General features: G+C 46.3%; 1 protein-coding gene across 1 annotated transcript; it reads right to left on the bottom strand.

The window, feature by feature from the left end:
- Nucleotides 1-1,138: 1,138 nt before the first annotated feature.
- On the bottom strand, nucleotides 1,139-4,409 carry FZD10 (frizzled class receptor 10). Its single transcript, XM_063964612.1, has one exon. The coding sequence runs from the start codon at nucleotides 3,876-3,878 to the stop codon at nucleotides 2,109-2,111; it is 1,770 nt and encodes a 589-aa protein (XP_063820682.1). The 5' UTR covers nucleotides 3,879-4,409; the 3' UTR covers nucleotides 1,139-2,108.
- Between the last annotated feature and the right edge of the window lie 19,903 nt (nucleotides 4,410-24,312).

Below are 24,312 nucleotides of genomic sequence, written 5' to 3'. Positions count from 1 at the left end.
ATAGGATATAGTAGCCCAGATATAAGTGTCTGTACTTATTTAGAAACTTGTCTTTGAACATTTCAGGCTTAGGGAAATACCCTTCTATCCATCCACCGGGATGAGCTGTAACAGGATTATCTGTTAGAACTTCCAGCGCTGCACACAAAACACTTTTTTTTTCTTCCCTTTTAAGATCTAACAAACTGAATGCATTCATTAGCGTCATACATTTGAATGGGGGAGGGCCCCAATACTTGTAGTTCCCCCGGCACTTTGGCATACTATATGCGACAGGTTAAATGATCTACATAGATAGTTCCTGGGCTAGGCAAGTCACTGCAAACCTGCTTGTGAAAAGTGATGCCTTCACTGCCACTCCCAACCACCCCATACCTTTCCATGGTGTCAGATGGCAGTATATTGCTATAAGTATAGTAATAGCACAGACCACAGTGTGCCACAAGCCCAATGATGTGCCCCATAATAGTAGCAATCAGTTTATAAAAAAGTGGTTTTAAAAACAATACACACATTTAGGCTAACAGAAAAAAAATATCTTTGTTCATTTTAATTTTAGCTTTAAATCTCCATGAGCAATCTGTATATTCCTGTTAAGGATCTGATGCTGAATTTAGCAGAATATATGAAGCTTTAAGGATCCAGTGCTCAAAGAGAATTCAGTAGCTGACTAAAATGTTGCCAGTGGATTGTTCCTTCTTTCTTTGCTATTTAAATGAAACGCTGTTTCTTTTGAAAGCCAATTGTTGTGTTACACACCACAGAACAGATTATTCATCTCTCTGTAATACACTGGAGATACCCTTTGAAGAGACTTCACAGTTTAGAAAGTCATCCAAATCTCAGGTTTGTGATCTGCAGACTTTGAGAGCAGATATAATATAGCCAGAGATAAAATAAAGTATTTAAAAGACTATTTATCCATATCATGTGGTAACAGTCTTTAAAGTGAACCTGGTATATTGTAACTTCAATTCACCTTTAACCTATTTGACGCAGAATGAGAACCACAGTAAGTCAATGGGGACCTCACATTGTCAGAGAAAGTACAGACCTCATATTGTCAGAGAAAGTAAATCAACATAATCATTTAGGGACACTCCATGAACCGTGACATTCAGCTGAGGAATACAAACACTTCTCAAACTAAAGAACATTTTATTTTATTTTTTAATAAAATAGAAGAGAACGAAAAATAATTGTATGTTACAAATATATATATATATATTTATGTATATATGTACAGCAAAAACAACTGTGTGCATGTTGCACACAGCAAAGAGCAACACAATATACAGTTTCCCTTTTCAGTATCTAGTGCTTTTTGATCCATTCATGGCTAGAATTTGTTTCACAATAGAAAGAGTCAATAAGCCCTTTGAATTGATCCATCTCTTTTTTTTAACCAAACAGTCCCATCTTGTATAACATTTGGCTTGATTTCCATTAAAAAGCCACAGGCTAGGACTAAAAGACTTCCGAGGGATGGACCTCTCAGTTCTTTTGTCAACGATCCTCTTTTGTTGCCCTGCTTGAAGAACCCTACATGTTACTCGTTTTAAGTACTGGGGTGGGTTTGAATAAATATTACACTTTATTTCCCAGTGACAGGACTAAACACTGCGGTTATGTCTGTACAAAACAGCTGTCTTTCCAGTGCCACACAGGACAAACTGTCCTATAGAAGGAAAAATATGTGGATTTTTTATTCAGTGGGGCTGTAACGTATGGAAAAAATAGATATATTTAATTTGTATTTTCAAGCACTTCAGTAGCTATTGGTAGAGTTCCCAGAACTAGTTATTTTCTCCGAGATAACTACTGGATAGCCCAATACAGTAAACGCAACTGTTAAACTAAACATCATCTCTAATCAGGTTTTACATCTGGCAAAACAAATTAGTAGTAATGTAAGTGGGCATTCCATGGAAAGTCCTGACAGAGCTCCACTGAATAACCGCAGCTCAAGTTCTCCTAATGTCTTTTCTGTACAGTGATCCGTGTTCCCTTGGCTTGCTCCATCCTGCTGATTAAGAAAACAAGTTTATAGAGGGATTGCTGCTAGACTGTACAGTCTAGGAGAAGACCCCCCTCCCTCTCCCCATCGCTCATACACAGGTGGGAGGCTGCAGGGCTGATTCATACTTTCCATGGTGAAGTTTTTGCGGGTGTTTCTTCTTTTGGTAGATCCCTGTGCTGGTGATGACACTGGCAGGTTTCCTCCTGCTCCGTTTCTTTAATCTCTTACTGAAAACATTCTGCCAGGACTGTAAGGTTTTAGAAGTCCATATCCACATCCCACTGGTGATGCCCACAATGAGCAACATAAATATTTTCACCATGAATATTTCCACAGCTGGAATCGAGTTGGCCATTGTACAATCCAGGGTCTTGGTCTGACTGTTCACTTTACACTTGTCCTGTGCGGCCAGGACCTTCCAGTAGTCCATGTTCAGTCTCTCATAGAAGTAGCACGCAATGACACAGGTGGCAGGGACGGTGTATAGCACCGAGAACACCCCAATGCGGACCATCAGCTTCTCCAGCTTGTCAGTGTTCTCCCCTCCTGTCTTCATCACTTTCCTGATGTGGAAAAGAGCCACAAAGCCAGATAGGATGAAGGATGTACCTATGATGAGGTAGCAGGCCAGGGGGATAAGCACAAACCCAGTCAGGGCATTGACATCCATGCTCCCCACATAGCAGAGGCCGGTCAGCTCGTCCCCGGCCACCCTCCTCATCACTAGGATAATGATGGTCTTCACAGCCGGGATGGCCCAGGCAGCCAGGTGGAAGTAGCTGCTGTTGGCCTCTATGGCTTCGTGGCCCCACTTCTTGCCGGCAGCCAGGAACCAGGTTAGGGTGAGGACCAGCCACCACAGCGAGCTGGCCATGCCGAAGTAGTAGAGGATGAGGAAGACGATGGTGCAGCCGGTGCTCTCCAGCCCCTCCTGGATGACATAGAGCTGCCCGCTGTCCCGATCGCAGGCGATGCTGTCCGCCCCGGCGAACAGGCGGATGATGTATCCGGCGGAGTAGACGCAGTAGCACATGGATAGGAAGATGATGGGCCGCTCCGGGTAGCGGAAGCGCTGCGGGTCTATCAGGAAGGTGAGCACGGTGAAGGCGCTGGAGAAGAAGCAGACGATGGACCAGACCGCGATCCAGATGAAGGAGAACTGCTTGTCCCCCCGGCTCCAGTACACGTCCACCCCGGCGGCGCACAGTGGGGCGCAGGAGGCGCTCTTCTCCACGTGATGGAACTTGCCCGAGTTCTCGCACAGCGGCGCCCTGCCCGGGCTATCCCTGGGCGGCTGCTGCTGCGGGTCGTGGCCGCCGCTGGGTCTCTGCGGCCGGAAGATGGGGGGCAGGATGCTGGAGCCCCGGGGCGCCTCGTCGGAGCCGTTGTTGGGGGCCTCCATGCACAGGTAGTTGGGGTCGTTCTTGTTGGGCAGCTTCCTGCAGTCCAGCGAGTCCGGCCACTTGAAGTTGAACTGCTCCATGATGGGGGAGCAGCGGTGGCGGGCCTGCTCGCACATCACCCGGCAGGCGGGGATCGGGGTGGACACCTGCTCCGTGCACATGGGGGCGTAGAGGGAGCAGAGGAAGAAGCGCAGGTGGCTGTGGCAGCCGTACTCCACCAGCGGGGCGAACTCGTGCAGCTGGATGGCCGCCTCGCGCTGGTTCTCGTGTCCCATCAGGTTCGGCATCCTGGTCATGTTGTAGCCGATGTCCTTACACATGGGGATGTCTATCGCCTGGCACCTGCCGTCCCCGCCCCGCTCTGCGTCTATGGAGCTGATCCCCGAGCACAGGCGCGTCCCCAGCAGCAGCAGCAGCACTAGCAGGGAGCGGGGGAGCGGGGCTGTGGTTGCCATGCCCGGAGCTGGCAGCTGGGGTGCAGGCTGGGGTGACTAGTGGGTTACAGCCCGTGCATAACTCCCGGCCAGTTGCGTGCCCCGGCGATGCGGGGAAGTTGGGGCACAGGCTGCCGCTCAGTGCAGTAGTTGGGCAGCGATCAGAGTCCCCCCAGCGCCGGCACAGTCTCCGCCGCACACATGACGGGGGCCAGCAGCCGCCTCTGGTGGAGCGATGTGCCCGGCTTTGCCTCTCCTTGTCCTCCCCGGGTGTGAGCGATGTGTCAGGCTCTGCTCTTCCTTCTCGCCAGGTGTGAGCGATCGGCGCCGGCAGCCCGCACTGAGCCCAGCTCTCCTCCTCACTGCTCTCTCCGCAGCCCGAGCAGCTGTTTGGGGGCTGTGTCCCGGGATAAGGAGAGAGAGCCGCCCTGCACACGGCGGCGTCTGCTTTGCATGAGAAAGGTGACGCTGTAGTCCTGCACAGGACCCCATGCACAGAGCTGCGGTCCCACCTCCTCCCCCTCCCCGGGGAAGTTCCCAAAGTGTCTACAAAGTGATCTCGCCCAAGTGCAGCAGCAGCAGCAGCAGCAGGTAGGAAGTGAGGGAGGGGGCAGGTGACAGTGACAGAGGGGCAGGTGACAGTGAGGGAGGGGCAGGTAGTAGACTCACTCATCCCGCTGTTAGTAAACATAACACTTGGCTTTTGAACTTGTTTATTGTGTATTTGTTTAGTGCCGGAGAACACAAAGAGCTGCACTTTATGGCCTCTTGCAGAACTGGCTTCAAGGGCTCCGAATTGTCATTGTTTCTGAATTATTTATTTATTACCAGTTATTTATATAGCGCACACATATTCCGCAGTGCTTTACAGAGAATATTTGCTCATTTCCATCAGTCCCTGCCCCAGTGGAGCTTACACTCTATGGGTCTATTCATGTAGAAAACGAAAACATAATTGCTACTTATCACTATACATCGCATCTCTTCGATGCGATGTATAGCTGTGATAAGTAGCAATTCATGTATACTCACCCTTCCGACGATGCGCTGCGGTGTCTGGGGCTCCTGCGGTGAGGTCTTCTCCAGCGGTCCCTCCCGGTGATGCGCGGAGTCCAGCGGCGGGTCCCTTTGCGCACGCGCAGCATGATGACCTCCCGGCAGGCCGCAGTGGTTGCTGGGCGGTCAGGGGGCGGAGCCAGCACGAGGTGCCGAGCAGCGACCAGGGAAGCATTGAGCTTCCCTGATGTCTCTGCACTACAGTTCAGGTTACGCCGTCCTCAGATGGCGAACCTGAACTCCATGGAGAAGCGGAAAGCAGAGCTTTCCGCACCTTCATGAATTGCACTCACCATACAAAGGTATGGTGATGCGATTCAGGCACAGAGCGGGGGTACCGCTGGAGAAGTCAGAGACTTCTCCGCGGTAACCGGCTCTGTGAATTGCGGTAAGCAGAGAAAAGCCCTGTTTAACGCAAAACAGGGCTTTTCACTGCTGCATGAATAGACCCCTATATATGAGCCCTCACTCACTGAGCCTGCAGAATTCTCATTCTCACTATGGGCGGGATGTATTGACATACATCGCCGCCCCTCGCCGGTTACCGCAGCGATGTTGATCGCATATGTACTAACATATGCGATCAACATCGCGATGCGGTGACGGAGGCCCCCCGCGATACCTGTTAGGTGGTCTGCGGGGGGTCTCCGTCACCTCCCCGGGGTCCCCACACTGGCTAGATGCCGGGAAGCAGCAGCAGGCTGCCCCCGGCACCTCCTCCTCCCCCCTGCAGCCGGAAGGACGTCCGGCTGCGTTGCTAGGGGGAGGAGGACACTACCTTCCGGGTCCAGGGCAGCCTGGAGGAAGGTAAGCCAGGGGGAAGGGGGGTCGGCGTCTGCGGCGGGGGTCGACGGTGTCGGCGGGTTGCGGCGGTCGGCGAAAAGAAGCCCATAGGCTTCTATAGGGTTTCGCCATCCAGAGATGGCGAAACCCTGGACGCCGAAAACGCTGCGGTAGGGTCTTAGTAAATATGAAAATGCGGTAAAACCCCCGTTTTCGGGGGTTTTACCGCATTTTTGCTTTAGTACATCCCGCCCTATATGTTATTTGTAACTGGCAGCATTGATATTAGTGTGTTCAGGCATGAGAAGAGTTAATGCACGTTTATCAATTTTCTAAAGGTAGCTGCTACTCATATTTATTCATATTAACTTACTCGCTTTGTCCAGTGACATTGCGCCAACCTTTCCAGGACACAAAGAACTATGCATTGCATAGGAGCCAGCAGGGCACATTCTGTGAGAGAGGTTTAATTGCCCTACTGACCCAGTCTCGGAAGGTGGCATCATCTATCACATATCATCTATAGAAAAGCCACAGTTGCAGTTTCTCAGCCCCCCCAGTGCACATTGAATTACTCTGCCACGTTATTATAAAGGGAGTGTAAGGGATAGACTGATGAACTCACAAAGGCTTGTCTGAAACATTCCCCCCTCCGCCTGCTGATACCCTTCCAGGAGGAAAGCTGTTGGTTTTACTGATAATAACAGTGTCCCAGATGATGCAAGGGGAGGACAAACAGACTTCAAACTAGAAAACTGCTGTTTGCATGTGAAACAGGGGATATGCTGACAGTGTTTATTTAGATTGAAGTAAAGACCCTGCCCTTGCCACAGAGCCAACGCTTATCAGTAACAACACTAGGACAAACATCAGCCTGTGCTGTTCAAAGACATCCATTTGTAGTCAAACTAATCTTACACAATTATCTTGATTATCTCTAAATCTAAGAGTGGTCACTTTGATTCAGAGGACATGCACCCTTTTTATTACCCTGCACCTAGATAGAACACACATTAAAGGGTACAAGCCAACCCTGTTGCTCCAATTCAAGCAAACAAAACTTTATTGTGTGTTCTACAATGCATTCATCTACAATTTACTGTATTCCCAAATTTTACTGTATCCCAGAACTTCAATTGAATGTATCCATTCAATACTTTTACTCATGACTTTGACACGTTATTACTCAGCAACCTGACCCCTAAGCATAATGATGAGACCTTATGGCACATCTACATCATACATCCTATGGAATGACACCTGAACCATCAAAATGGGTGTTGTCATTGCAGAGTAGTTGCTCCTCCAAAAAACTGCTTAGCTGATATTATATATATATATATATATATATATATATAATATATATATTTAAATAAATATAAAAAAATGAGATAATTACACCCAGTATGCCCCAAATCCAGTCAACTGTGAAAGTATTGTGCACTAAAGAGGAAGAGGGTAAAAGCCAGATCTTTCCGGATCTATACAAATTATTAATACAATCCACATTAATTTCATAATCCCAGAAAAGCCAGATCCATATGAAGTCTACTGAAAATAAAAAATCGGGTTTATACTAAGGGACATATTTACTCATTGTCAGGTTACAGTCCCTATAATTACAATCTTATTGTCGTTGTTCGTGGCGATGAGAAAACATACATTGGGGGTAATTCCAAGTTGATCGCAGCAGGAATTTTGTTAGCAGTTGGGCAAAACCATGTGCACTGCAGGGGAGGCAGATTTAACATGTGCAGAGAGAGTTAGATTTGGGTGTGGTGTGTTCAATCTGCAATCTAATTTGCAGTGTAAAAATAAAGCAGCCAGTATTTACCCCGCACAGAAACAAAATAACCCACCCACATCTAACTCTCTCTGCACATGTTACTTCTGCCCCACCTGCAGTGCACATGGTTTTTCCCAATTGCTAACAAACTTGCTGCTGCGATCAACTCAGAATTACCCCCATTGCCCCAATGTACTATACCAATCACATGCAGGGACAGGGGCACCTTTGGGGTACAGTGCATGAGCTGTCTACTGACCATGCATGTGTGGCAGCTGGGGCCGGGGAGAATCCTTTTCCAGTAAGTCTTGTGAAATGTAGCTCATAGGCTACAGTGGTGTTAGCTGTCAGGGCAAGGTTTGGTAAATCTGACAGCTTCACAGCACCCATAGACATATATGGGACCTGCAGCTGCTGTTATAAATGGAGGTACTGCGACAGATATGGAGATATGGTACTGTATGTCATTCATACATTCGGAGTATCCTTAATATTTACGGGTATCCCTTTTGAGGGATATGCTGCAGATAGTCAAAGAAATATAGACTCCTGTGTCTATTGAAAAAAACATATCCACATTAAATTCACACACAACCAGAAAAGTAGGATCCACACTAATTTTATATTCCCAAAAAGATGACCCATACTAAGGGGAGATACGAGGACAAAATGGTAAATGTATAGAAAAACCCTGCACATACCGCATCTCGATGTGTACTAAAGCATACCTCCCAACTTTCTAAAGTTGGGTGGAGGGACACAGAGGTGCTGGAGGCATGTTGGCAAAATTAGGGAGCATGACCTTGTGGATAGAGGGTGTGGCATTGTGGGAAGTGCAATGATTGCAGGACATGCCTCCATTTTAGCGTTCTGAGAGCTGCTGGCATGTCCCCTGTCCCTCTCTCATGGTGAATAGATGCTGTGCTCTGCAGCGGGTGAGAGACGGTCTCCCAACTGCCCCCCCATTGCTGGACACTGCGACTTGCAGATGGGACAGTCACAGAAAAACGGGACTGTACTTCCAAAATTGAGACAGTTGGGAGGTATGACTAAAGATATTTCCTGTGTCTGCCTGCAAGTGCAAAGTGCAGGCTAGGATTTTGCGCTGCTCCTGGGTCACTTAGCGCTGGGCACCGACCCAGGTGTTACAAACAGGAGAGGTCACTTATATACCCTCCAACATTTCACACATGAAAATCGGTAGAAATTAGAAAAGGGGGCATGACCATGGGTAAAGGAGGAGTGGCTACATCCCTTTTCCTATACTTTCAATGGAAGATTGGAGAGCCAAAATTCGGTACAGACCATAAAAAAAGGTACTGTACCTGCTAAAAAGGTACAGCTGGAGGGTATACACTTACCATCAGATGTCTTCTCCAGTGGCGGCTTCCTTACTGGAGAAGCAGGAACTGAGCTCTTCATTTTTCTGGATGTCAATAAAGTTTGTTTAAAAAAAATAAATCACTGCTGCAGCTGCTCTTTGGGAAACAGGGTGAGTCACACACACATAGTGGTCGGTGACAGGGCTGTCAGGATGCAAATGAGTCTAAGGGCCCTACACATTGAGCGATCCGCAGCCAAGCCGAGCTATCTTTGAGTATTATCGCCCAGTGTGTAGGGCCTATTAGCTGTCACTGCAGAGGGAGTGACTGAACGTGCACGCTCCTCTGCATGGTCTATTTTTAATAACATTTGCGGTAGTTGGCTCCTGCTTTGCAGCGATAGCAGGTGAACCTGGAGCGGCTTTATCTCCTTGCTAAGTGATGTCTTAATAAATAGACTCCTAAGTCTATTGAAAAAGTTGGATTTTTATGTCTGTTTATAAAAGCTGGACGCACTATAAATTAACACACACACACACACACACACACACACACACACACACACACACACACACACACACACACACACACACACACACACACCTGGATCCATATTAATTTTGTACTTCCTGAAAAGCCAGATCCATACGAAGTGCGGAATGTACTATGCATCACATTTTGGATGCTGGATGCGATACATCTCGCCACTTATCAGGTAAATACTGGTATTAATAATTGCTGGTATGTACCTAGAATTGCAATTAGAATGGCAAAGGCTATCTCTCCCGATAAGGGCTGTCATGTGCGATACAAGGACTTCCGGGCTTATGTCCTACGAGTCCTGCTCATGCACCTGATGGGGACACTGGGAGGGATCCAATTGGATCTCTCTCAGGAAGAATGCAATAAGAAGCCCATAGGCTTCTATTAGGTAACGGCATCTACAGATGGCCTTGCCTACCGTGTCTTAACTTCATAAAGTATCACTTTCCGGAGCTTGAAACATATGGGAAATGCGGGCAAAACTCAGAATATGGTAGTTTTTGGTGTTTTGTCCACATTTTCACTTTATTGCATCTCGCCCAATGTGTATTAAAGAACCTATTGAAAAATCCAGTTTTAACTAAGTGTGTGTGTGTGTGTGTGTGTGTGTGACTTTAGTGTACAGCCAGCTTTTTGAAAATATTTTGTATATATCGTCTTTTCACCATACCCAATTAAACAAGAATTTTCCCCCGCATGCCAATAACTGTATATATATATATATATATATATATATATATATATGAAATAGCATCATTGTGATCCAGAGAAGAGGGAATGTCATCTCTTTCTTATCCTTTCTTTTCTTAAACCGAATACAGGAGTTAGGGAAATAAGCAAGTGGGGGCAGACCTGTATACCTAATAAATACTTAGGCAGAAAGGCTTTCCTGCGTGTGGGATTTAAGCAGAGCCGCTGTGACTCCCCGCTGCTAGCCTTGGCTGCAGCCTGCCACCCCCCTCCGGCAAATGTTATGGAGAATTGGAAAGAATTTTATGGTTGCCTTTAGTATGTCTTTTGTCTTCTTTGAAGAATGACTTTGGACATTTTATTTACATATTTAAGCACGGATGAAAGGGGAAAAAGAAAGCATTCACTACGTTGTGGGAATAACGATATGTTTAAATTAATGGGAAATCTTATTAGACCCTATACACTTCCAGTGTGGAGATTTTATATTTTTAATGAAACTTTGCAATTAAGCAAGATTTTCCAATGGCAATCCATTGCTGCATCTGTGAGAGGAGACACACTCTCTCCCACTCATAAATATTTGAAGAAGTGCCATTAATTGTTCATACCTCTAGGCCCTGAAAATATAACTCTCAATGAGAGAATATTTTACAAACTGAATATTTAATGGGGAATGTAAAAATTTAAACCGTAGCTAAATATTGTGTAGACATAATGCGGCAGCAGCATGTAATGATCCCAGATCACAGGCAGACAGACAGTAAGTAACCCCTCCAATGCTTTAGTTATGGGTCTGTAGCACATAGCAGACTGATGTTTGTTCAGTATGTGTTACAGTCAGACTACATTTACACTGCTGCAGCCAGAGTGTTGTGTAGAGGGATTAGTAACAAACTCCAGCTCCCTGGAGAAGAAATATGTTGACACTTCCACATTAAAAGCAAGGTAAATCACCGTTTTGTAACGTTACAAGTTAATTAAAACTGTCAAGGTCAGGAAAAATATTGTTTGGCAATTTGCACAAGAGGAGCTCTTGTTACAAAGCAAACAAGGGGAAATGTGATGTAAGTTATACAACCCTCAATAAATATATGGAGTATATCTTATCTCTAATGCTTTAATAATCAGATTAAATAACAATTATCTTCATTTTGCCAGACAATGGGTCATTGAGCGCACAACATAGGTGCTCAAATATCTGCATTGCTTCCTTGTCTCTGGGTATAGGTATCAAAGACTGTAGAGAGCTAAAGTGGAGAGAGATAAAGTACCAACCAATCATCTCCTGTCAGTTTACAGGCTGTGTTTGAACAATGACAGTTAGAAACTGATTGGTTGGTACTTTATTTCTCTCCAAACTTTCATACATACAGTATGCCTCTATGCCTAATTGTAAGTTGCTACATTTAGATAAAACATTATAGTGTAGTCACATGCTTGTGAAGCAACATTATATAGATGTGATATAAAGATGGCTTGCTACACTTATAAAAAATATTGCTATTTGTTAAGTATATTTATTTAACAAGTTCAGTTACACTCTTTGGAACAGGTCTTGTGTGGTGACGGCTGTATGTGTGATTTGTCAGAGAGGTACACTGCACATATACAGCTCACCTGGTGTGTTTTTCACTCCTGTCCCAGTCATACAGGCAGAACTCTTCAGTCTGTTTGGAACCTCATTAAATAGCACAATAATGCATGCAAGCCTATTGGTCGTGTGCTATTTTAGTATTGCAAAAATATTTGTTTTATTCAGCGAATTGTTATATAGCACTGTAGGAAATTATATATATGAAAATGTGCAGCCTGCAGAACGTGAGCACTGGAATGTTAATAACAATAACATTTTTCAAGTCTGACAACAAGTGATACAAAGTAATTATTTTGTGATATCTGGGAATGGCGGGTAGTGCTGGCATGGTCAGAATGGTACTCCTGTGCTGGTTATTGAGTTCAGTGGGAGGTAGTGAAGTAATAGCACACCAAGGTCATGAAATGGATGGCTGGCCTATACCGTGCTGCTTCTCAGACAATTTAGCTGGTCACTTAAATGGTGATTCCCTTGAAATGTGGTTTGAAATATTACCAAAGGTTCTGCGGGGTGCATTAGTGTGAATTGCAAATCAGAACATTTCTCTAATCCCTCTTTCATAGGCTGGCTTTGGATCAGTGGAGTCTTAGGGACTCCCCACTGCTTCTGGCTCAGGAGGAACCATTCACTAGTGAAGCTTCACTCCTCTCTTCCCACACTCCCAAAAACAATACCACAGACAGACACCCTCCAACTAAATTAGATTAAATTCCCTCTCTTCCACAGCGCATTAGCCTTTTCACTGCCCAGAATGTATTATTCCTCTGCTTTCCTGTATACTGTATCCTACCTTCCTTTTCCTTGCTAGTGCAGAAGATATCTCTATTTCTTTCTTCATATTATTACGGACTAAACCAGGTCTTTCTGGCTCTGTTAAGTGTTAAGTCTGTATGCTTAACAGGTACAAGCCAAAGAGAAGTTACATATAAATCAGCAGCATCAGGATATTGAGCATGAAGGAAATTCTGTGGCCCTGCTTTGCTTTAACTGGAGCACAGAAATAATTGCATTTTGCAGTTAAACAGCTTTGATATCTTTGATGTCAGAATGGATAATGCAGAGTATGACAGAGGAGAGTGCATGTTTTACTAGGAGGTGTAATGTCCTGTACATTGGGGGTAATTCCGAGTTGATCGCTAGCTGCCGTTGTTCGCTGCGTAACGATCAGTGAAAAAAATGGCTAATCTGTGCATGCGTATGTACTGCAATGCACACGTGCGTTGTACGGGTACAAAGTTCTTTGTGGTTTTTGCACTGGTTCTAGCGACGATTCCAAACGCACAGCCGATCGCAAGGAGATTGACAGGAAGAGGGCATTTGTGGGTGTCAACTAACCGTTTTCTGGGAGTGTTTTGAAAAATGCAGGCGTGGCCGGGCATTTGCTGGGCGGGTATCTGACGTCGTTACCGTGTCACTCGTTGCAGCAGTCATCGCACAGGTTAAGTAACTACAGGGCTGGTCTTGTTTTGCACAAAATGTGTTTGCAGGTGCTCTGCTGCACAGGCGTTCGCACTCCTGCAAAGCAAAAATACACTCCCCCGTGGGCGGCGACAATGCATTTGCACGGCTGCTAAAAACTGCTAGCAAGCGATCAACTCGGAATGACCCCCATTGTACTATTCAATTCCTACCATGCACTTTTCTAAACATATTCCATGTTTTTATTTCAATACCATTATTTTATTCTTTGCTGTGTTATATTTTGGACAGTATACTGAATGAAGTGTGGAAGGTGCTATAATATAGTGTACCTGTTGCACTATCAGGGCGGGCACCAGAAATATTGGGGCCAGTACACTCAAAGTTTTGGGACCCGCTATCTCTCACCAGTAGGTACAGGGCCAGACCCCCTGTCTCTCTCCAGCTCCATCCCTGTGTCTCCAGCCTCATCCCCTTGTCTCTTCATCTCCAGCCATTCACTCATTTTTCCTGAGACTCTCAGCCTCAGTCTCCCCGTGTTTCTCAGCCACCCCGTGTCACTCAACCTCATCCTCCCCTTGTGTCACTCAGCCTCCTCCTAAATCTCTCAGCCTTAACCTCCTACTGTGTCTCTCAGCCTTCTCCTGTGCCTCAGCCTCCCATTGTCTCTTAGCCTCACCATACCACTGAGGCTCATCCTCTCTCTATGGGTGGGATGTACTAAGGGGAAAATGCGGTAAAACCCCCATTTTCGGGGGTTTTACCGCATTTTCATATGTACTAAGGCCCCACCGCTGGGATTACGCCTCCGGGGGTATCGCCATCTTTTGATGGCGATACCCCATAGAAGCCTATGGGCTTCTTACCGCCGCCGCATCCCGCCGCCGACCTGCGCCGCTCACGACGATCTCTCTACCACCGGCCCCCCTCCTCCTTCTCCCCCGCAGCACAGCCTTGTCTCCTTTCAGCTGCAGGGGGGAGAAGGAGGATCACGGGGACTCCCTGCATGTCACCTCCTGGGGCTGGGAGGTGACAGAAGCCGCCACAAACCTTGTCCTGTGGAACATCACTGATCGCAGGACACCCCTGGCATCGCTCTGTGATACTAATCGCATATGTTAGTACATAAGCGATTAGTATCATTGCGTTGGCCAGCGATGACCCGCGATCAGTGACAGTACATCCCGCCCTATGTCTCTCACTATCTCCTGTGTCTCTCAGCCACCATCTGTGTCTCTTTGCTTTAACCTGTCATTCTCACCCTGTGCCTCTCAGCCTTCCTCTGTATTTCTCAGCCTCCCCTTTTGTCTCTCAGTCTTCCTGTGTTTCTCAGCCACCCATCTCCCTGTGGATCAGCCTTCCCCTCCTGCCTCCATGTCTTTTTAACCCCTTTGTCTGCTGTCTCTCCATCTCATCTCCCTGTGCTACCCCATCCCCCCATGCAGAGCTGGATTAAGGCTTTGTGGTGCCCGGGTCACTTAAGACAGGGGTCCCTAAAGTCTAAAATTAAAATGATGGTATGGTAAATATTAAAGATTCTTAGTTAAATCAGGACATGAGGGTTTGAAGGGTTTGAAACATAGCTGAGTATTGCTAATTAGTTTGGAGTGCTGGTCTCTTTCTGTAATAACTAGTATATATAAATATATACTAGTGATGAGCGCCTGAAATTTTTCGGGTTTTGTGTTTTGGTTTTGGGTTCGGTTCCGCGGCCGTGTTTTGGGTTCGACCGCGTTTTGGCAAAACCTCACCGAATTTTTTTTGTCGGATTCGGGTGTGTTTTGGATTCGGGTGTTTTTTTCAAAAAACCCTAAAAAACAGCTTAAATCATAGAATTTGGGGGTCATTTTGATCCCAAAGTATTATTAACCTCAAAAACCATAATTTCCACTCATTTTCAGTCTATTCTGAATACCTCACACCTCACAATATTATTTTTAGTCCTAAAATTTGCACCGAGGTCGCTGTGTGAGTAAGATAAGCGACCCTAGTGGCCGACACAAACACCAGGCCCATCTAGGAGTGGCACTGCAGTGTCACGCAGGATGTCCCTTCCAAAAAACCCTCCCCAAACAGCACATGACGCAAAGAAAAAAAGAGGCGCAATGAGGTAGCTGTGTGAGTAAGATAAGCGACCCTAGTGGCCGACACAAACACCGGGCCCATCTAGGAGTGGCACTGCAGTGTCACGCAGGATGTCCCTTCCAAAAAACCCTCCCCAAACAGCACATGACGCAAAGAAAAAAAGAGGCGCAATGAGGTAGCTGACTGTGTGAGTAAGATAAGCGACCCTAGTGGCCGACACAAACACCGGGCCCATCTAGGAGTGGCACTGCAGTGTCACGTAGGATGTCCCTTCCAAAAAACCCTCCCCAAACAGCACATGACGCAAAGAAAAAAAGAGGCGCAATGAGGTAGCTGACTGTGTGAGTAAGATAAGCGACCCTAGTGGCCGACACAAACACCGGGCCCATCTAGGAGTGGCACTGCAGTGTCACGTAGGATGGCCCTTCCAAAAAACCCTCCCCAAACAGCACATGACGCAAAGAAAAATAAAAGAAAAAAGAGGTGCAAGATGGAATTGTCCTTGGGCCCTCCCACCCACCCTTATGTTGTATAAACAAAACAGGACATGCACACTTTAACCAACCCATCATTTCAGTGACAGGGTCTGCCACACGACTGTGACTGATATGACAAGTTGGTTTGGACCCCCCCCAAAAAAGAAGCAATTAATCTCTCCTTGCACAAACTGGCTCTACAGAGGCAAGATGTCCACCTCATCATCATCCTCCGATATATCACCGTGTACATCCCCCTCCTCACAGATTATCAATTCGTCCCCACTGGAATCCACCATCTCAGCTCCCTGTGTACTTTGTGGAGGCAATTGCTGCTGGTCAATGTCTCCGCGGAGGAATTGATTATAATTCATTTTAATGAACATCATCTTCTCCACATTTTCTGGATGTAACCTCGTACGCCGATTGCTGACAAGGTGAGCGGCGGCACTAAACACTCTTTCGGAGTACACACTTGTGGGAGGGCAACTTAGGTAGAATAAAGCCAGTTTGTGCAAGGGCCTCCAAATTGCCTCTTTTTCCTGCCAGTATAAGTACGGACTGTGTGACGTGCCTACTTGGATGCGGTCACTCATATAATCCTCCACCATTCTTTCAATGGGGAGAGAATCATATGCAGTGACAGTAGACGACATGTCCGTAATCGTTGTCAGGTCCTTCAGTCCGGACCAGATGTCAGCATCAGCAGTCGCTCCAGACTGCCCTGCATCACCGCCAGCGGGTGGGCTCGGAATTCTGAGCCTTTTCCTCGCACCCCCAGTTGCGGGAGAATGTGAAGGAGGAGATGTTGACAGGTCGCGTTCCGCTTGACTTGACAATTTTCTCACCAGCAGGTCTTTCAACCCCAGCAGACTTGTGTCTGCCGGAAAGAGAGATCCAAGGTAGGCTTTAAATCTGGGATCGAGCATGGTGGCCAAAATGTAGTGCTCTGATTTCAACAGATTGACCACCCGTGAATCCTTGTTAAGCGAATTAAGGGCTCCATCCACAAGTCCCACATGCCTAGCGGAATCGCTCCGTGTTAGCTCCTCCTTCAATGTCTCCAGCTTCTTCTGCAAAAGCCTGATGAGGGGAATGACCTGACTCAGGCTGGCAGTGTCTGAACTGACTTCACGTGTGGCAAGTTCAAAGGGCATCAGAACCTTGCACAACGTTGAAATCATTCTCCACTGCGCTTGAGACAGGTGCATTCCACCTCCTATATCGTGCTCAATTGTATAGGCTTGAATGGCCTTTTGCTGCTCCTCCAACCTCTGAAGCATATAGAGGGTTGAATTCCACCTCGTTACCACTTCTTGCTTCAGATGATGGCAGGGCAGGTTCAGTAGTTTTTGGTGGTGCTCCAGTCTTCTGTACGTGGTGCCTGTACGCCGAAAGTGTCCCGCAATTCTTCTGGCCACCGACAGCATCTCTTGCACGCCCCTGTCGTTTTTTAAAAAATTCTGCACCACCAAATTCAAGGTATGTGCAAAACATGGGACGTGCTGGAATTTGCCCATATTTAATGCACACACAATATTGCTGGCGTTGTCCAATGCCACAAATCCACAGGAGAGTCCAATTGGGGTAAGCCATTCCGCGATGATCTTCCTCAGTTGCCGTAAGAGGTTTTCAGCTGTGTGCGTATTCTGGAAACCGGTGATACAAAGCGTAGCCTGCCTAGGAAAGAGTTGGCGTTTGCGAGATGCTGCTACTGGTGCCGCCGCTGCTGTTCTTGCGGCGGGAGTCCATACATCTACCCAGTGGGCTGTCATAGTCATATAGTCCTGACCCTGCCCTGCTCCACTTGTCCACATGTCCGTGGTTAAGTGGACATTGGGTACAGCTGCATTTTTTAGGACACTGGTGACTCTTTTTCTGAGGTCTGTGTACATTTTCGGTATCGCCTGCCTAGAGAAATGGAACCTAGATGGTATTTGGTACCGGGGACACAGTACCTCCAACAAGTCTCTAGTTGGCTCTGCAGTAATGATGGATACCGGAACCACGTTTCTCACCACCCAGGATGCCAAGGCCTCAGTTATCCGCTTTGCAGTAGGATGACTGCTGTGATATTTCATCTTCCTCGCAAAGGACTGTTGGACAGTCAATTGCTTGGTGGAAGTAGTAAAAGTGGTCTTACGACTTCCCCTCTGGGATGACCATCGACTCCCAGCAGCAACAACAGCAGCGCCAGCAGCAGTAGGCGTTACACGCAAGGATGCATCGGAGGAATCCCAGGCAGGAGAGGAATCGTCAGAATTGCCAGTGACATGGCCTGCAGGACTATTGGCATTCCTGGGGAAGGAGGAAATTGACACTGAGGGAGTTGGTGGGGTGGTTTGCGTGAGCTTGGTTACAAGAGGAAGGGATTTACTGGTCAGTGGACTGCTTCCGCTGTCACCCAAAGTTTTTGAACTTGTCACTGACTTATTATGAATGCGCTGCAGGTGACGTATAAGGGAGGATGTTCCGAGGTGGTTAACGTCCTTACCCCTACTTATTACAGCTTGACAAAGGGAACACACGGCTTGACACCTGTTGTCCGCATTTCTGTTGAAATAGTTCCACACCGAAGAGCTGATTTTTTTGGTATTTTCACCAGGCATGTCAACGGCCATATTCCTCCCACGGACAACAGGTGTCTCCCCGGGTGCCTGACTTAAACAAACCACCTCACCATCAGAATCCTCCTGGTCAATTTCCTCCCCAGCGCCAGCAACACCCATATCCTCCTCATCCTGGTGTACTTCAACACTGACATCTTCAATCTGACTATCAGGAACTGGACTGCGGGTGCTCCTTCCAGCACTTGCAGGGGGCGTGCAAATGGTGGAAGGCGCATGCTCTTCACGTCCAGTGTTGGGAAGGTCAGGCATCGCAACCGACACAATTGGACTCTCCTTGTGGATTTGGGATTTCGAAGAACGCACAGTTCTTTGCGGTGCTACTGCTTTTGCCAGCTTGAGTCTTTTCATTTTTCTAGCGAGAGGCTGAGTGCCTCCATCCTCATGTGAAGCTGAACCACTAGCCATGAACATAGGCCAGGGCCTCAGCCGTTCCTTGCCACTCCGTGTGGTAAATGGCATATTGGCAAGTTTACGCTTCTCCTCCGACAATTTTATTTTAGGTTTTGGAGTCCTTTTTTTACTGATATTTGGTGTTTTGGATTTGACATGCTCTGTACTATGACATTGGGCATCGGCCTTGGCAGACGACGTTGCTGGCATTTCATCGTCTCGGCCATGACTAGTGGCAGCAGCTTCAGCACGAGGTGGAAGTGGATCTTGATCTTTCCCTAATTTTGGAACCTCAACATTTTTGTTCTCCATATTTTAATAGGCACAACTAAAAGGCACCTCAGGTAAACAATGGAGATGGATGGATACTAGTATACAATTATGGACGGACTGTCGAGTGCCGACACAGAGGTAGCTACAGCTGTGGACTACCGTACTGTGTCTGCTGCTAATATAGACTGGTTGATAAAGAGATGTAGTATGTATGTATAAAGAAGAAAGAAAAAAAAACCACGGGTAGGTGGTATACAATTATGGACGGACTGCCGAGTGCCGACACAGAGGTAGCTACAGCCGTGGACTACCGTACTGTACTGTGTCTGCTGCTAATATAGACTGGTTGATAAAGAGATGTAGTATGTATGTATAAAGAAGAAAGAAAAAAAAACCACGAGTAGGTGGTATACAATTATGGATGGACTGCCGAGTGCCGACACAGAGGTAGCTACAGCCGTGGACTACTGTACTGTGTCTGCTGCTAATATAGACTGGTTGATAAAGAGATGTAGTATGTATGTATAAAGAAGAAAGAAAAAAAAACCACGGGTAGGTGGTATACAATTATGGACGGACTGCCGAGTGCCGACACAGAGGTAGCTACAGCCGTGGACTACCGTACTGTACTGTGTCTGCTGCTAATATAGACTGGATGATAATGAGATGTAGTATGTATAAAGAAGAAAGAAAAAAAAACCACGGGTAGGTGGTATACAATTATGGATGGACTGCCGAGTGCCGACACAGAGGTAGCTACAGCCGTGGACTACCGTACTGTACTGTGTCTGCTGCTAATATAGACTGGTTGATAATGAGATGTAGTATGTATGTATAAAGAAGAAAGAAAAAAAAACCACGGGTAGGTGGTATACAATTATGGACGGACTGCCGAGTGCCGACACAGAGGTAGCTACAGCCATGGACTACCGTACTGTACTGTGTCTGCTGCTAATATAGACTGGATGATAATGAGATGTAGTATGTATAAAGAATAAAGAAAAAAAAACCACGGGTAGGTGGTATACAATTATGGATGGACTGCCGAGTGCCGACACAGAGGTAGCTACAGCCGTGGACTACCGTACTGTGTCTGCTGCTAATATAGACTGGTTGATAAAGAGATGTAGTATGTATGTATAAAGAAGAAAGAAAAAAAAAACCACGGGTAGGTGGTATACAATTATGGATGGACTGCCGAGTGCCGACACAGAGGTAGCTACAGCCGTGGACTACTGTACTGTGTCTGCTGCTAATATAGACTGGTTGATAAAGAGATGTAGTATGTATGTATAAAGAAGAAAGAAAAAAAAACCACGGATAGGTGGTATACAATTATGGATGGACTGCCGAGTGCCGACACAGAGGTAGCTACAGCCGTGGACTACCGTACTGTACTGTGTCTGCTGCTAATATAGACTGGTTGATAAAGAGATGTAGTATGTATGTATAAAGAAGAAAGAAAAAAAAACCACGGGTAGGTGGTATACAATTGTGGACGGACTGCCGAGTGCCGACACAGAGGTAGCTACAGCCGTGGACTACCGTACTGTACTGTGTCTGCTGCTAATATAGACTGGTTGATAATGAGATGTAGTATGTATGTATAAAGAAGAAAGAAAAAAAAACCACGGGTAGGTGGTATACAATTATGGACGGACTGCCGAGTGCCGACACAGAGGTAGCTACAGCCGTGGACTACCGTACTGTACTGTGTCTGCTGCTAATATAGACTGGTTGATAATGAGATGTAGTATGTATGTATAAAGAAGAAAGAAAAAAAAACCACGGGTAGGTGGTATACAATTATGGACGGACTGCCGAGTGCCGACACAGAGGTAGCTACAGCCGTGGACTACCGTACTGTACTGTGTCTGCTGCTAATATAGACTGGATGATAATGAGATGTAGTATGTATAAAGAAGAAAAAAAAAAAAACCACGGGTAGGTGGTATACAATTATGGATGGACTGCCGAGTGCCGACACAGAGGTAGCTACAGCCGTGAACTACCGTACTGTGTCTGCTGCGACTGGATGATAAATAATGATATAAAAAATATATATATATCACTACTGCAGCCGGACAGGTATATATTATATAATGACGGACCTGCTGGACACTGTCTGTCAGCAGAATGAGTTTTTTATAGAATTAAAAAAAAAACACCACACAAGTCACACGACGAGTGTTTAACTTTTTCAGGCAATCACAATATAGTATACTACTAACTATACTGGTGGTCAGTGTGGTCAGGTCACTGGTCAGTCACACTGGCAGTGGCACTCCTGCAGCAAAAGTGTGCACTGTTTAATTTTAATAATATGTACTCCTGGCTCCTGCTATAACCTATAACTGGCACTGCTCCCCAGTCTCCCCCACAATTATAAGCTGTGTGAGCACAGTCAGATATATACATAGATGATGCAGCACACTGGGCTGAGCAGTGCACACAGATATGGTATGTGACTGAGTCACTGTGTATCGTTTTTTTCAGGCAGAGAACGGATTATATTAAATAAAACTGCACTGTCTGGTGGTCACTGTGGTCAGTCACTAGTAAACTCTGCACTCTCTACAGTACTCCTAAGCTCCAGTAAATCAAGTGTCTCTGTCTCAAATCAATCTCACTCTCTCTCTTCTAATCTAAATGGAGAGGACGCCAGCCACGTCCTCTCCCTATCAATCTCAATGCACGTGTGAAAATGGCGGCGACGCGCGGCTCCTTATATAGAATCCGAGTCTCGCGATAGAATCCGAGCCTCGCGAGAATCCGACAGCGTCATGATGACGTTCGGGCGCGCTCGGGTTAACCGAGCAAGGCGGGAAGATCCGAGTCGCTCGGACCCGTGAGAAAAAACATGAAGTTCGGGCGGGTTCGGATTCAGAGGAACCGAACCCGCTCATCTCTAATATATACAGTATATATATATATATATATATATAGATAGATAGAGAGAGACAGAGAGAGAGAGAGAGAGAGAGAGAGAGAGACTGAGAACCAAATAGATAAGGGAGAACTAGCACTCACTTGAATAGAAGAAGCTATATTTACTTGTATGTATCACTAGTTACCTACCTGGGAAAATGACAGAACAATGTAGCAGTAATGTCAGTGCTGGAGGCTATGCATGTCCGAACTGAGCAACACTTGAATTTCTACGATGGGCACCATCTAGAGGCTGCTGGTGAAAAAACACTTGAATTCCCCCCATAGAGGCGAGGGGCAGCATTGGCCTTTTATTATATAGGATGGGTTTACAAACAGAGGTGGTAGTCACTGGGTGCCCAACGGTCCGTTTCAACTGATGCCAGTTTTCCTCAGGGGCTTAGCTCCTGAGGGAAACTTGCAACAGTTGAAACGGACCATTGGACACCCAGTGATTACCACCTCTGTACGTATACCCATGATACATATATGTGAATAAAGCTTCTTCATTGATTCCAGTGAGTGCTGGTTCTGCCTTATCTATTTGGATTGGGCGAGTGCTGTATGGATTATTTTTTAACCCTGCGCCACGCTGTTTATTGTAGGACTGAGTGTTGTCTCATACCCATGTACATACATATATATATTTTATGTGTATATTTTTTATATATACTCACACACATACATACATACATACATACATACATACATACATATAGATATTCTAATAAGTAAGATTCAGTACACGTAACTGACCTTATTATAATTTGATAAATGCATTCAGGAACGTTCTAAAGTCTTTCAATAGCAAATGATGAGAAAAAAGTGTAATCCTCTATCTAACTTCACTTTTTTTTTATTAGCAACATTGAGAACATTAAACATTCAAACATTGGCCCTCATTCCGAGTTGATCGGTCGCAAGGCGAATTTAGCAGAGTTACACACGCTAAGCCGCCGCCTACTGGGAGTGAATCTTAGCTTCTTAAAATTGCGACCGATGTATTCGCAATAATGCGATTACTAACTACTTAGCAGTTTCAGAGTAGCTCCAGACTTACTCTGCCTGTGCGATCATTTCAGTGCTTGTCGTTCCTGGTTGACGTCACAAACACACCCAGCGTTTGCCCAGGCACTCCCACCGTTTCTCCGGCCACTCCTGCGTTTTTTCCGGAAACGGTAGCGTTTTCAGCCACACGCCCCTGAAACGCCGTGTTTCCGCCCAGTAACACCCATTTCCTGTCAATCACATTACGATCGCCGGAGCGAAGAAAAAGCCGTGAGTAAAAATACTTTCTTCATAGTAAAGTTACTTGGCGCAGTCGCAGTGCGAACATTGCGCATGCGTACTAAGCGGATTTTCACTGTGATGCGATGAAAAATACCGAGCGAACAACTCGGAATGAGGGCCATTGTATAATAATGGTAAGAAACAAACACTTTAGTTCCAGTAAAAAATATTTGTTTATTTTTTTCCAAGGAAGACCTCCAGGTATTTAGGCATTTATATACACACTGAGCAATTGCTGTTCTAGATAATTATGATCCAAATCACTGAGATACAGTATCAAAGCTTTAGTGCAATTATTCTGCTGAAAACCAAACCAAACCTGCCTCTACAATGACATAAAAATGCGCAGGAAAAGCCCTAATGATCATTTTCATAGTTGTTGTTTTTGCTGTTGTAAGTGATACATTTTATTAGTCTTATGGGCCATACACACTTCACTATTGCCGGGCGAGGTGCCCGACGGCCGATACGGCTGCCGGGCGACCCGGTGGCGGGGGGTGGAGATGGGTAGAGTGAAGTTTCTTCACTCCCCCCGTCACCTGGCTCCATAACAATGCATGCTAATATGGACGAGATTGTCCATATTGGCCTGCATGTTTAAACGGGCCGGCACCAACGATGAACGAGTGCGGGGTCGCGCATCGTTCACCGCTGGTCCCTACACACTGAAAGATATGAACGATATCTCATTCATTAATGAGCAAGATCGTTCATATCTTTCACTGGTATCGGCCAGTGTGTAGGGCCTATAAGAATTGTAAAGGGAGGGGATGGGGGAGATTATCTGAGACTTGGAGAGAATGCAAGACAGCCCAGAAGCCTGCACCCAGGTGATGAGGGGGATGGTGAAAGGCTAGCTCAACCCAGTCCTGAGAGGAGGATCCAGTGGCAGCAGACGGCTCTAGAGGTTTCGCTGCTACTTATTTAATAGTGGATCCCTGCACTAATCTTTCATGTACCTGCCCTCTCCTTCCTTTCAGATACCCCTTTCACACCGCACAAATAACCTGGTATCGACTCGGTATTGCCGGGTCGACACGGGTTGGTGTGCGGTGTGAAAGGGGCCATGGTCAAATTCCCGGGTCGCCTGACCTGGTAATTCAACCTGGAAATAAAGCAGGTTTATTCCCGGGTTGAATACTGGGTCAGGTGAAGTGTGAACGGGTTGTTGGGTCGATGTGACCCGG

The sequence above is a fragment of the Pseudophryne corroboree genome, chromosome 1 (assembly GCF_028390025.1).
Source record: "Pseudophryne corroboree isolate aPseCor3 chromosome 1, aPseCor3.hap2, whole genome shotgun sequence".
Taxonomy (NCBI): Eukaryota; Metazoa; Chordata; class Amphibia; order Anura; family Myobatrachidae; genus Pseudophryne; species Pseudophryne corroboree.
This window is presented reverse-complemented; position numbering and strand designations above follow the sequence as displayed.

Bases quoted from the DNA above. Each gene is read 5' to 3' on its own strand.
- FZD10 (XM_063964612.1), bottom strand. From the start codon at position 3,878: ATGGCAACCACAGCCCCGCTCCCCCGCTCCCTGCTAGTGCTGCTGCTG.